At 43.7% G+C, this 14,865-nt stretch overlaps 1 protein-coding gene across 8 annotated transcripts in view; it reads right to left on the bottom strand.

Moving 5' to 3' along the window:
• Positions 1-14,865, bottom strand: part of LOC146861800 (uncharacterized) — a 1,595,865-nt gene that overhangs the window by 170,916 nt on the left and 1,410,084 nt on the right. For all 8 annotated transcript variants that reach the window (XR_014978338.1, XR_014978334.1, XR_014978336.1 and 5 more), the window contains one exon: positions 9,102-9,143. Coding sequence is in view for 1 of the 8 variants with exons in the window: in XM_085643197.1 (XP_085499323.1) it covers positions 9,102-9,143 (42 nt within the window). In the remaining 7 variants the exon portion in view is untranslated. The remainder of the gene's footprint in view (positions 1-9,101; positions 9,144-14,865) is intronic.

A 14,865-nucleotide genomic window follows, 5' to 3' on the forward strand; every position in this document is an offset into this window, starting at 1 on the left:
ATCGAAGTCATCCTTTTGCTGCTTCAACTGCACCACAGTTCCAAACAACTCAGTTGTTGCCAGGATCTAAGGAAAGCTACTTTTACACTTGTCTTGCTATGAATCATGTGTTGACAATTGCTGAAGTCTAGTGTACTTTTGCATTACTCATACATGAAATGTTTTCTCATGTTTAATGCAGTAGTGTTCATTCTACAACTAATCAAGGTAAAATGAACACACCTGTATTGCCACTTTAAAAAAATATTGTTATTGTGGTGCTTGTGGGTGTTTTACTTATGGTGCCTGTGGGTGTACATTCAATAGTGTGTGCATGCTGTTTGTATGGCATGCAATATGTACCAAAAATGGGCATAAAACATTATCTGCATATGTATTTTGGAGCAAACACAACATAAATGTGTATGGACACAATAATAAGTTGCACTTACCACTCTCCACTCCACTCCACCATGAACTCACTGAACAGAGAATTGCCAGCAAACCACCACTGGGAAATTCTCAGCACAACAGGGACATCTAAATAGGCTTGGCGCAATGTTTACCAGCCTTATTGTGACAGAGCACTGATAGCCAGCAGAGGAGTCCGCCGTGTCAATGGAGGTTCAGCCATCACACTTCAAAATTAACGTTGGGTGGGCGACTCCGCTCCGCTAACGTGGAGTTCAGGCAAAAACTCAGACTCCGCGACGTAGCGGAGTTTGCCCCTGCGTCACCCGAACAAGGGGTGCGGAGTAAGGGACCAGCACTTTCCTGGTCTAGCATTCTCCACCATGCCCGGGCTGCCCTCCTCCTCGCCATCCTCACTAGTGGTAATTTAGCCTACCACTACATTGTACGTCTCGCGAGGACTGCACATACATGCATGCGCACATGTGCAGTCCTCGGGAGACGTACAATGTAGGGGTTTGCTAAATTACCACCGGTGAGGACGGCAAGGAGGAGGGAAGCCTGGGCATGGCAGAGAACGCCAGACCAGGTAAGTGCTGACAGCTCAGTGGGGTGGAGCGGAGTTCCACAGAGTTTTTAGTCAACTCTGTGGAACTCCACGTAGTGGCACTCTGCCAACTCTGCCCACCCTTAATCTAAATACGGGGAGTGGGATACCGCCAACTCAACGGAGTACTTGAAACCGCCTCCACGGAGGGCTTGCGGACATACTGCCAATATCTAAATCAGGCGCTTAGTGACTGAGTTTTTACTAAATTGCCCACCCCAATATGAAACACAGACTGGTGGAGTGAGTAATTAACCTATGAGTGGGACTTTTGACGTGCCTTCGGCACCAGTAACTATGAGCTGCACCACAAACAGCATCAGAGGAGATACTCCGAATGCTGCAGAGGGGCTCTGCCCATGCAGGGGCACCCTCTCACATAAAAACCAAGCACTCTGCCTTCAGGGTTGTTAAGGCCTGCCATAGGAGGGACTTATAGGGTTTATATGTGTGTGCAATGATAGTGATATAGGTAGCCTATACCACTGTAAGGGGTGCAAGCACACCCTTACCCAGGCTGCAGTAGCAGACTTGTGGTGCCATTTTGGAGTGCTTCCCAGGGGTGGCATAATACATGCTTCAGCCCCTGGAAGGCCTCTGAGGTACCTATGCCCTAGGTACATAGTATACCATATACTAGGGGCTTATAAGGCACTCCACAATCCAATTAGATATGTACCTAATGTACATGCAAACCATTTTACTGAGGAAGCAGCTAGGCTGTGGTCCTGATTAGCAGGGCCACAGCCAGACTAAGGTCGAAAAACAGTGAAACACCAGCAAAAAGTGGGGGTACCCATGTGAAGCAGAGCCTACTCTCCTACAATGATTGACTGTTATTCCTGTGCAAAGATATTAGTAGGCATGCAGGACAGGCTCATGACAGGTTATCAGAGTTAGCTCAGATACATTATATTGATATACTGAGGTCCAAAGTACTACAGGGAAGCTACAGATTGAGTTTCAGTGTCTGAAAACTTGCAAACATAAGCCCACCTGGAATGAAATTAGAGAACTGATTTCTTACATTCGAAAATGGAGTGAGCTAGAAAAATGGAAGGTAGATGGTCCAAGAGAAAGGAGCCAAAGAAAGATCTGCATCCCATGAGAGAGGTGCTGGATAAGGGTATGTGCATATATCATGGAGTTAAACTGATCTAACATCCTTTACAAATAATTTCCTAAAATTGAGAGAGAATCCAGTGGAATGGTACAGACATATCAATCGATTTGTGAAAATATCAAACGTTTTGTGGAAAGATTTGGATACTTTATTTGAAATTGTAGTTCCAGGTGATCTGTGGGTTGAATGCAAGATTTCTGTAAATTGGCCTGAAGTAGAGCTGATAAGACACCCTGAATCACATGCTCCGTCCCCACTGATCATGAAAAAATACAGTCAAGTGATTACATTTTTTAAATCAAAAATCTCTCCTAAAGAGATCAATTGGGCCAAGATTGACAGAACAACCAAGAATCCATGCTTACTATGAGAGATTGTTGCAGGCATTTATACTTTTTAGTGGGACAGAGACTACTGAGGCAAAGGATATGGGACATTTTGTGTACAGGTTTGTTTATGGATTGAAAGTTGAGGTTAGTTCCATGAATCAGCAGCCTTTGATTTGTTTGAAGAGTAAGCCCATTGATGAGATTTTGACCTATGCCAAATACTATAGCAATGAATTAAAAATGAATCATAAACAGGTAAAGAAAAAACGTATGATTGCATAGATAAAAGATGCAGAGATAGGCAGAATCAGCCATTTACTGAGAATACTGTTCCTATGCAAGGAGGGTATCAGCAGGGACTTCCTGCAATGGAAGGTGTTAATGGATTTCAACTGCAAGGGTTCCATAGAAGTATAGAGGATAAGGTGTCCCAATTGAATGGAGAACAGGTGTTGATGTCCCGATTTTGAAGAAGACCAAACCCTGCCATGTTCGCGGGAAGTTGGGGCTATGGAAACTCAAAAGTTGATTTAATGCTGGTAATATCGTTAATGGAAATCATGTTCAGAATGGTAATTTTTGCAGTCCCAAGGGAATAACTTCGTTCAGAATCAGCAAGTACAGAGACAAAGGGTTCAGAACCCCAATGTACCCCAAGCTCAGGTGATGCAAGTTCTACAAGCCTCAGGCCACAACAAAATGCCAATGCTGCAGGTGTCCTGAGATACAATTAAAATTCGATCCCCAATTTAAACACAAACCCTTTCGTTAATGAGCACATGTCTCAACAATATTCCGTGATCCAAACAGATCATTTCAGCTGAGACCTATAGCAATGATGGGGCCTGAGAGGGGAGGAGGATTGCTTACTTGGCACAGCCTTAGATGTAGAGTAGATCAGAGTGGTCCATATGTGGATGGCGAGGTGGATGCGCATCCTGTCTAATTCCTTGTCAACACTGGTGCTACCCACTCTACTGTGAGAACAGCAGAGGTTCCTAACCTACCCCTCTCAAGACAAAGAATACAAGTTGTGGGAATTGCCAATAAACAAATGATTAGCCCAGTGTCAGAAGCGGTACCTGTCAAACTAGGGCCTTTCGAGGATCATCACCAATTTGTGGTGTGTGATTCCAGTCGTGTCAACCTACTGGGAAGAGAGCTTTTATGTAACCTGAATTGTTACATATGCTGCAGCCCAATGGCATTGAGTTTCATACACATGATGAAGACTTTGGGGTTGATTATGATGGCGGGCGGATCGCCATCGCACGTCCAGCGGTGGCGATCTGCCCGCCATCACAACCACATTTATCCCCCGCCATATTACCATGGCGGAGGGTACCGCGGCAGACGGAAAGACCATCCACCGATTTTCCGCCAGCCGGCAATCCTTACGATTGCCGGACGCATGGAACTCGGGCACAATATGGTAACGGTGCCTGGAAGGCACCGCCATCCATATTATGATGCCTGGTGGTTCAGGCCTTTCCATGGCCATGGAAGGGCTGGCGGGAATTGCTTTAGGGGCCCGTTGCAGGCCCCTGGGGGGGTGGTGGGGTGGGGGGCTGCACATGGGGGGTACCTATGGTACACCCCTACATTGCCATGCTCAAGGTGGCAGGCACCGCGCGGTGCCTGCCACGTTGTGTATGGCAATGCACAGCGTATTTTTGGCATTCTGGTGGGTGCTGCTCACAGCAGCACCCGCTGCAATGTTAACTATACGGAATGCGACCTCCGCTGGTGGACGGTCCCAACACCGCTAGGGTGGTGGAACGACTGAAGTCCGCCCGCCATCCTAATGGGACCCATAGTCTTTAAGCTTACCTGTCAGAGATCAGACACCTTACCGACTAAAGATGATTTGCCTTTAGAATTAAGAGACACAGTGTTGCCTGAAGTCTGGGACTTGTCCGGTAAAGACATAGGACTTATCAAAGGTGTTGAGAAAGGCCAGATCACCAAACCACATGCTTAGTTTCCAAGAATCCTGAAAGACAATTTAACTCCTGAAACCACTGCTGGGATTAGTCCTGTGATTGACTTAATGACTGAGCAAAGCATCTTGAAAGAGATTTTTGCAGTCCATGTAACTCACCCATCATGGGTATACAGAAACCAAATGGAAAGTACTGCATCGTCTAAGACCAGTGAAAGGTCAACTCAATTGCTGTTCCCTGTTGTCCTGTAATACCGACTCCAGCTGTGATTTTGTTTACGAGTCTATATAAGATCGAGTGGCTCTCTGTCATTGATTTGTGCCAAGCATTTATTTCTATATCATTGCATGAGGCTAGGCAGTTTGATTTGCTTTCTGTTTCAGCAGCGGTGTCTTGGTATGGTGCTGAGTCTTACAAGGGTATATGGAGAGCCCTTCGATTTTCAGATTCTCGAGAAGATCTTAGTCTTTAGTGATGCCCCATCACTCAGTTCTAGTTCAGCATATCAGCGACCTACTGGTGGTGTCGAACACACAGGAGGCTTGCAAATGTGACACTACAGCTTTGCTGAATCACTTAGCTGAAAATGGACATAAAGTGGCGCCATTAGAATGGCGGCACCTAGCGGTGTTGGGACCGTCCGCCAGCGGTGCGGCGGTCCTGCACCACCAACTAGGATGCAACCGCCACCCTGGAGGTCACACTCTTTATTGTTAACATTGTGGCGGGTCCTGCTGTGAGCAGCACCCGCCGCAATGGAAAAAATACATGTTGTGCATTGCCATGCACAATGTGGCAGGCACCGCGGGGTGCCTGCCCCCTTGAGCATGGCAATGTAGGGGGGTACCATAGGTACCCCCCATGTGCTGCCCCCACCCCCCAGAGCCCGCAATGGGCCCCCAAAGCAATTCCCGCCAGCCGCCATGGAAAGGCCTTAACCACCAGGAATCATTTTTACTAAAAGAGCATTTCTACATTCTGAGTTCAGGCATACTAAACTCCATTTCCCTATCTTGTTCCAATAGGAAGATAGACTTGTATGATGTTACAAAGTATTACCAATTCCATCCTATGGGACAGAGAGACGTTCAATAGCGTAAAATAAATTACACTGTGTTTAACTATCAAGACATGGTACATACACCAGTGCATGTCCTACCTTTCACATACGCTGCACCCTGCCCATAGAGGTACCTTGAGACTACCTTAGGGGTGACTCACATGTAACAAAAGGGAAGGTTACGGCTTGGCAACTGGGTGCACTGGCCAAGTCAACATGGCAGTAAAAACTGTGCACAGACACTGCAGTGGCAGGACTGAGAACCCTTTGAAAAACTGATTGTGTGGGTGGCACAATCAGTTCTGCAGGCCCACTTGCAGCATTTGATTTACAGGTTCTGGCACTCTCAATGCACTTTACCAGGGACTTACCAGTAAATCAAATATGCCAATCAAGGAAACACCAATCCATAATACAATTTACAATAGGAGCACTTGCACTTTAACACTGAACAGCAGAGAGAAAGTGGGTAGAGACACTAAACCAGCAAAAACCGAGTCAAAACCAGGAGGTCAGAAAGCAAAAAGACAGGGGAAACACACCACAAAATGCCAGGTCTAACAATTCTCCAAAACACCAAAGGAGGTGAAATGTGTCGCAGGTCAAGCTGTATCAGAACGACTGAGTAATACAATATGCCCCCCTCCGAGATCTCACATTCTTATAGCAGTGACAGAAGTGAACCTCTGAGTGTACTCATTGCAGTAACACATCCCATGTCCCGCAGAAGAATCGCTTTTTAGGCAAGACTATGATTACTCACAGGGCCAGTTTTAGCGCTAGTGGCACCTGGGCAATCTTTTTTGCCCCCCCCCCCCAATATAACCTCCTTCTCGTATTCCCTCACTCCCAACCAACAAAAGTGTTCCTCAATTCCCCATTGACCCTCTCTTAAATACATTTCATTTGTTTTAAAGCGCTGGTAAAGGCTGGCTTTAATAACCCACTCAGCTACCCACATAAAATACAGATCTGTTCTTTGCAGCAGCTATATTATAACTCTCCGCTACTTAATGGTGAGTCAAAACTGCCACCACAAAACTCTGATTTCTCTTTCTAGCAGGAACACTAACCACAAGAGTCATCTTGACATTTTTACTTCTGCCTAAAAGCTCGACGCACACTGAACTCTGCAGCAGGCACTTTTAAATCTTAAGTTGTTGTTAAACACAGCGCTCCCTCTGAGGTCATTGTCCCCCTCCAGGTCAGCGCCCAGTGCGGCCGCACCAGTCGCAGCTCCCTAATGCCAGCACTGGGTACCTGTTATGTCCTTCAGAAAGGCCCTGATGGGCTGACTGCATGTAACCAAGTATTTATTAATTAATGGGTCCAATGACAGATTCCACTCTCCCCAAGCCATCACATGTGTTGAACCAAATTAAATGTTTAGAAGAAGCATTTGCAAGAGTTAGGGTCATATATCAAGCCACCAATCAAAGTAATATCCCCTATCTATAGCGTAACAAATATGTATCTGCCATTTGGGTTAGTCAAAGGGTTAAGAATCTTGTGTTATATTGTTTTCATGGTCAGAATTATTGCCACACAGCAAGTTTACTTACGTGCTCGGTAATGTACGTGTGAGGCTCTTTCTAATCACACACCCGACCCAGTCAAGTTTGAGTTTCTCTGATTCAAATGCCGATAGGTGCATTTCTTGAATGAGGGAAATATCTATCTTTTGGTGTTTAGCTAATGATTTAGTGATACCATTTTCGGTTTGACATAATGTGACAAATGTTTCACATTCATCAATTGGATTGTTAGGTCATTACTGGTGCTCCGAAGAACTGCCACAGCAACAAATGATGGATGGAATCAGGGTAACACCCCTCATCAGCCAGACAAGCTTGAATCCAGTGGTACAGTGCTCAAGGGACCCACGTCTGGGCATACCCATCCTACTTAGGGCAACAAGTGCTGTGGCAACAAATGATGGATGTAAGGCTGAATGAATCTAACATTCCCCCCTAGTCAAGAGATCTGGGTTAAATCCATAGTGTTTTTGCTCACAAAGCCACCCCAGTTTGGACCCAGCCACATGAAAATCAGTCTTGACCCTGCTCCTCATGGGAACCATCCAGCCTGAACTGTAAAGCCGGGTCCTACAGGCACTGGAAACAAGCATCCTAGTACTGGTTTTGGGGTAACACCCCTGATCAGCCAGGCATACTTGAATCCAGTGACACAGCTAGCAAGGGACCCACGTCTGGGCATACCCATCCCACTTAGGGCAAAAAGGTATGTGGAAACAAATGAAGGATAGAATGCTGAATGAATTAAACATTTACCCCCAGTCAAGACATCTAGGTTATATCCATTGTTCTCTTGCTCACTAAGTGACCTCAGTTTGGACCCAGCAATATGCAAATCAGTCTTGACCCTGCTCCTCAGGGGAAGAAAACCCACGCAGGATATTCAGAGAGACAAACACTCCCAATAAATAACATATAGTAATGAACTAGGGCCCAGATATACTCCATTTTTGCATCTGGGTTGAGTCACTTTTGTGGCGCAGCCCCAATGCTAAATCCATTTTGGAATTTACTAAGTCATGCAAAGGCAATTAGCATGGTTCTGCAAAGGCAATTTGCAGGGCTCTGCATGGTTTACCGGGCCACCATAAAGAAACTGAAGAGAAACACTTTAGCTTCAATGAACTTAAGCAAGGGTAGCAACAGAAATAAGATTGACTTTGTCGACTTAAGACAGACTTCCCTCAAATGTTCAACAATTACAGATGAATTACTCGCTGCTTGGTGATCATCACTGTGATATTTTTCACATAGTTGAAATATGGCAACACAGACCTTCTGCAAGGCTGTTTAAAAACCATACAGACAGTCCACCCCCTAAATTTAATGCACATGGTATCATCTTGCCTTTGATTGAGGTAAAAGTGTTTGTGTGGGGCGGGTTCATAGTCTGAGGCATCAGGTCGCCCTCTCTTTGTACAATACATGTATTTGTTTTAAATTCATGGTTGCCCATAGTGTAGCTGCAGGATCAATTGCCCAATATCCATCCAAGGAAGATGAAATGTGTCCAGATTGATGCATGCATGAGACTTTATGCTGCTGCAGGTTCAGTTGTTCTTCTCTGTATGCGTGAGAAGCTTAAACCTCTGATTGCTACCTGTTCTACTTGTTAGGAAGCATGGTCTTCTACAACACGCTTTGCATCTGGATTGTGTTTGTGATGGAACCTTGAAATGTCGATGCATGCCTCTGCTTGTATTTTTTTGTCTGCCCATACCCTATCTGTATTTTGTTACTGAAACCTGGTAAAAAGATTTTCCTTATGCTAAAGCCAAAACAATAAGCGTTGTCATTGCTTGTTTTTGATGCATTAGCAACCTATGAGAAATCACAACATATCGGAATTTTCAATATGCATTGTTAAAACAGTCCTTCACAAAGTTGAAATGTTTCAAAAATATGAAAATAACATCATAAAGTAGATTCAGAAAAAAAAATACCATGTGTGAAAAAGGGAAGAGGAAGAAGTCAAGGGGCAAGATAAATAGTTAGCCATAAAAAAGTTGACTTTGCCACCAACAGATGTTACACATTATCCTAAGAGGAATGATAGATCATTGCATCATTATTTTTTCCATGAGTCACTTTAACAAATTTCTTACAACACTTACTGGCATCGCCAAAGCCCTCCTTGCCATTGGCCGAGGAGCGTCCTAGGGATGACAAAGATAAATAAAAGTGAAAATTAATGATTGATAAAGATAAAGATATTTGAGTGTATGCAACATATTAACTATTACTGCAATATGTACAACCAAGCATTGGCAAGGCAAATATGTCTCACTATCTGAAGACCCTTCTCTTCCCTTATGATGTATAAAAGGCCCCAAAATGAATAGAAATGCATAGAAACCCAGCACTTTCCCAGTACAGACTACAATACCTTAGACTGTTGCTAGAGGGTCCTCCATTAATGCGCAATTGCCTACTGTAATAAGCTAAAGTATTGTAAGACCTTACTAGTGGTCCCATATGCATTACTTTCTCCCTTTTTACAAAGCAACCACCTAAGGAAAGTCACAAGATGTAGTCACTCCAGGGGCAGAAGAAGGTTAGGTATGGTAAGTTTGTTAAAGTAGGAAGTGCAGACTGTATATGGTAGGGTAGGTATTGTAGGTATTAGGTATGATAGGCAATGTATGGTGTGTTAGGTATTGTTGGTAAGTAGATATGGTAAGTTAGGTATGGTAGAAATCTATGCTACATGTAAGTTATGGTAGGTATGGCATAGGGATGGTAGGTGACTATGTATGATAGGTATGCATAGTAGGTGTGAAATGGTAGATGGCTTAAAAAGTTATGGAACATATGTTAGGCTAGATAAAGCAAATGAGATATTGTAGTTATAGAAGGTTAGGTACGTAGGTATGATTGAGAGATAGAACTGGTAGGTAGGTATTGCTATGTATGTACGAAAGGTTATGTATGTTAGTTATGGAAGGTATGGCCGGCTAGTTATGATTGATTTAGTAGGTGAAGTAAAATAGGTAAAGTTCGGTGGGTGTGTTAAGTTGTGATGAAGCGCTCAGCTTTTTGCAAATCCAGGTCCAAATTCAAGCCCCACAAAGTGCTGTCTGATGAATCTTTAGTTTGAACTGATTCTAAACAGCCACAACACTACATTTCAATAATGTGAAGCACATTAGGCTCCACAAGGAAGACAGAGAGTGGCGAGGTTTCAAACCATGGAGGTTTATTAAAGGATTTAGCAAAGTTACCACTCAAATCATCAAAGTAGTTATGAGTCAATAATCGATATATGCATGCAGTAAACAATGTATAATTCAAAGCCATTTAAAAGACATAAAACAAGGACAAACCATAAGAAAGTTAACTTTAAAAGAAAGTTAAATAAAGTTGGTTCTCCCATGAAGAGAGTACCCTACTCTGCTAAGTCAATAAAAGGTTCTGCTAGTAACTCAGGAAAGAGGGATTCTTGCTAACAGTCAGGCAAAGAAGCTGGCACAGAGTCGCAGTTCTGGTCTACATTGCACTAGCCTAAATCACACAATTCTAAAATTTGATACGACTATATATGGTTCCCCTATAATAAACATATCAGATTTAAGCCACACAGACAACACAATCAATTATTTTCTCAAGCTCCTACACAATGAGTCTTCGCTAACTGCCCTTTAAATTTGAAGTTATTGGCAACATAATAAGATACATTGGACCAACTGTACTCTGCAGGTGCATTGCAACAGCTCACACATTTCACAAGTATCATGTAGAAAAAACATTTCACATGACAACGGAAATGAAGGGCACATAGAAATAGTACATTTGGAGTTAGACTCTTCTGGAAAAAGAAAGACACTTAATATAAAGCAAGATAGGAACCATGCGTCAGCCATGTTAGAATGTAGGCCTACATTAGTTAAAGTCAATCTAAACAGAAATAACACACAATAAATGTAATTTCATGTGTCAATGTTGATATGACTGTAAAGCATTTAATCAAGAAAAAATCTCCTTCAGTTAGTATGGCGGGTTGATACGGCAGGTAGGTTTGATAGGATAGGGAAGGTAATTTACATGTGATCAATGTGGCAGGTTGGCATGCTTAAGCTGTACCCTGAAAACAATGTGTTATGAAATTGAGACAAAAGGTGAAGTTGGCACTGAAAGTGAAGAACTTAAAAACATGGACAACATTTATTTCAGAGCAGATTCTTTAGACAAAGGGACAGTGTTGTAGTAGCATCTTCAAACGGGCCTGCCTACACATCTTTACCTAATGGACAAAAAGTTGAGAAACCAAACAACATGTTATTTTGACAACAAAAGTAAAGCAAATGAACATTCAAGAATCATGAGCCAACAGCAGTGTGTCTTTGTTTTCCAACAGATTTAATTTTTTATCACAACTGACTTAAACTGTGCTTGTAATTTGGGGATTCATAATTATTAGCTGTGCAGGAAGTTAATTGGGGAAATAAGGCTCCGGATTTACAGAGACATGCAGATGTTGGTGCTGTTACTCACCAAACACTTAGGGGCTCATTTACAAGGAGCTTGCCCCATCCATGCGTCAACATTTTTGGTGCATTGACAGAGTTGTCACTACTCCATATTTACAAGGTGACCTATCTTGGAAGAAGTGCCATTTTTTGGAATCCTGCGTCAAAAGGAACCTGTGTCTGAACTGCCTGCGTCGCGTTAGTATTAAAATATGCATGGTAGGCGTTCCTTCGTAGTTTCCACTGTAAAACTGACACATGGATATTTACGACATTTTGCCAAAGTGATGTAGCGGTGGCTTAAGTGACACAGAGGTCCAATAACTTCAAAAATACTGTGCCTGTATAAACCATATGTAGGAAATGATGCATGGACACTGCTACATAAAGAGAAGCTGTAAAGGACAGTATTGCAACCACAAGCACTCTATGGGGGTGGTAATTTTGCAGCTTGGATTTACAAGGAGGGGGCCACCACCATCCCCCCACCCCACCCATCCCCACCAACACAAAGACAATGCAGGTGAAGGTAGCATGTTTATTGCCAGCAGACTACTTTAGTAGTACTCAGGGAGGATGAGGTAATCACCTATTTCCGGCTGAGGAAGCAGTCCATTGTAGAGTTGATTCACCTGATTGTGTCAAGGCTCCAGCCACCAGTTGATAGGTCTACCAACATCCCTCCACTGGTGAAGCTCATGGCAGTACTTCACATGCTGGCATCGGGGTCCTTCCAGATAACAGCTGCCAGAGTGGCCAAAATCTCCCAGCCTCATTTCTCCACATTCCATCCCTCGTCATGGATGGCATCATGCGTCTGACACCCCACCACCTCCTCTTGCCCAACACCCAGGAACTGTAGCTGGAGACCAAGCAAGGCTTATATGCCATCACTGGGCTCCCACATGTGCTTGGGGCCATGGACTGCACACATGTGAAACTGGTTCCCCCTGCAGCCACATTCCATCTCTACAGGAACCGGAAGCACACCCACCCCATAAATGTCCAGGCCATCGTGGACCAACTTCACTAACGTGCTTCCCACATACAATGGGAGTGTGCATGAAGCATACATATTCAGGCACTCCATCATAAATGACGGCTTCCAGAATAGACAATATGGGAATGGCCTACTCATAGGTAAGTAAAGCTCAAGTACCTAACACACCCACTAACACTTAGAAGATGTAGATAGGAATATACGTAGGAGGAGTGTAGCTCATACATGCACCATGTATCATGGTACATGTGTCATGCAAAACCACAAGTTACCTATGTCAAGACACACAAAGCCACTATGGCTGCTGTTTAATGGTGGAAGGGTACAGAGTAATGCATTGCTGGGCTAAATGCTGTGTAGCATCGATGTGTGCAAGGGAGGGGTTCCATGTTTTTTTGGGGGGTGTCTACATGCTACTCACATGGTTCATCAGGTATGTCATGGATCTCACCAACCACATCTGTGGTCTACCATAGACATATGCATGTGTTAGTGTAAGGCATGTCTCCTATGACATTACCTTGCTAGGGAAGACAAACTGCTCAAATATTAGATCCACAATTTGCACTTCACACATGTAGTGGGAATGCATAACTTAGAGTGGTTAGGAGCATCTCCAAATAGACATCATAGAAAACTGCAGGATCAACATGACAGTCAGGATGTAGAAATGTACAATATATCATCCCATGCTTTGCATTTGCTATCACACAGAGTAATAGAAGAGAAATGTGTAAACTTATCAACAACTGTATGCCTAACAAATATTATGAAAACAATGTTGGAAATCTGTATGACAATGTCACTACACATAATACGCATGGCCTGCCATGTATCAGTAACTATTAGCAAAAGTATTGACAGTTGTCCTTTCTCTTCACTTTCAGCTGACCAGGGATATGGGAATCAGCCATGTATCACAACCCCATATGCATATCCCCATACTGAGCAGGAGAAGGCCTACAACCAGGCACTCAGCAAGACCAGGAAAATTGTCCAGCGAACCTTCGTACTACTCAAGGCCAGGTTCTGCTGTCTGGACATTTCATGGGGTACATTGCTCTACTCCCCTCCAATCGTTTGCAAATTAATCTTGGTGTGTGCCATACTGCACAATATATGTGTGCGTACTAATGTCCCCTGAGACGGTGACTTACAGCAGCAGGACTCGATGAAGAAGGAGGAGGATGCCGACGGTGGAGACATCCAAAACTCTGCTGCTGGCAATTACCAATGCACACTCATTGTGCAACATTTCTTTATGTGATCCACATGTTCGGGGTTGAAACATAAACGAACATGTCATGAAGGTTCAACATGAGAATAAATGTTTGAAACCATTACTTAACTTTGCATTTATATCACAGTTCCAGGAAACATCTACATGCACACATTTCATCAACTAGTAGTAGCCGGCCGAAGTTTACAATCAGGTCAAAAGCCAGGCATCAACGCCTCAGAAACAATGCACCATGCATTGTCATGCGCTGTGTGTCACTTGCACCTTGCCCATGTCCATAGCAACTTCGTCAGTAAAATACTATGCTTGAGTGGAAAAGGTGACCCTCTAGTAAAATAAGGTACACTTTTCTCGGAAAGGTGAGTTTTTTTTACAGTAAATGTGTCTCTAAGATATGGAAGTGATGTTTATTTATTTATTTAAACTTTTTGAGCGCACAGCTACCCGCAGTGGGTTTCCCGGCGCTGAGGGACAGACAGGAGAAGAGAAAGTGTCAGGCTGATTTTACTGAACCTCAATTTACTGCTGGAAGAGCCAAGTTTTAAGTCCCTTGCGGAAACGAAAAAGATTGGTTTCTGTTTTAAGGGACACAGGAAGAGCATTCCAAAATTTGGGACCTAAATAGGCAAAGGAACGGCCCCCCATTTTTACTAGTCTATATCTGGGAACAGAAAAGTCCCCATGTAGTGATGATCTCAGAGTACGGTTGGGTTTATAGGCCTGAACAAGGTCTTGAAGATATTTTGGGGCTGAGGCATGTTTGATTTTAAAGATGTAACACAGGGCTTTGAATTTAATTCTGTTAGAGATTTTAAGCCAGTGAAGGTCTCGAACTGCAGTGGAAGCAGAAGTTCTCCTGGGGACATTACAGAGCAGGCGGGCAGCGGCGTTTTGCACAACCTGAAGTTTTTTAATAGTTGTTAGGTCGGCTCCAAGGTATAGGACGTTGCCGTAGTCCAGGCGGGAAACGACCAACGCCTGGACTACCGTTCTTTGAGTGGAAGGGGGCAACATCCACAGTATCTTTTGAAGCCATCTCAAGGTGGCAAAACAGAAAGAGGCTACTTTTACAGCCTGCTGTCTCATTGTGAGTTTCTCATCAATGATGAATCCAAGATTACGAACTGCAGTTACAGGTTGTGGACTTGGTCCCATATCATCTGGCCAATGGT

Source organism: Triturus cristatus, chromosome 2_2, assembly GCF_964204655.1.
Source record: "Triturus cristatus chromosome 2_2, aTriCri1.1, whole genome shotgun sequence".
NCBI lineage: Eukaryota > Metazoa > Chordata > Amphibia > Caudata > Salamandridae > Triturus > Triturus cristatus.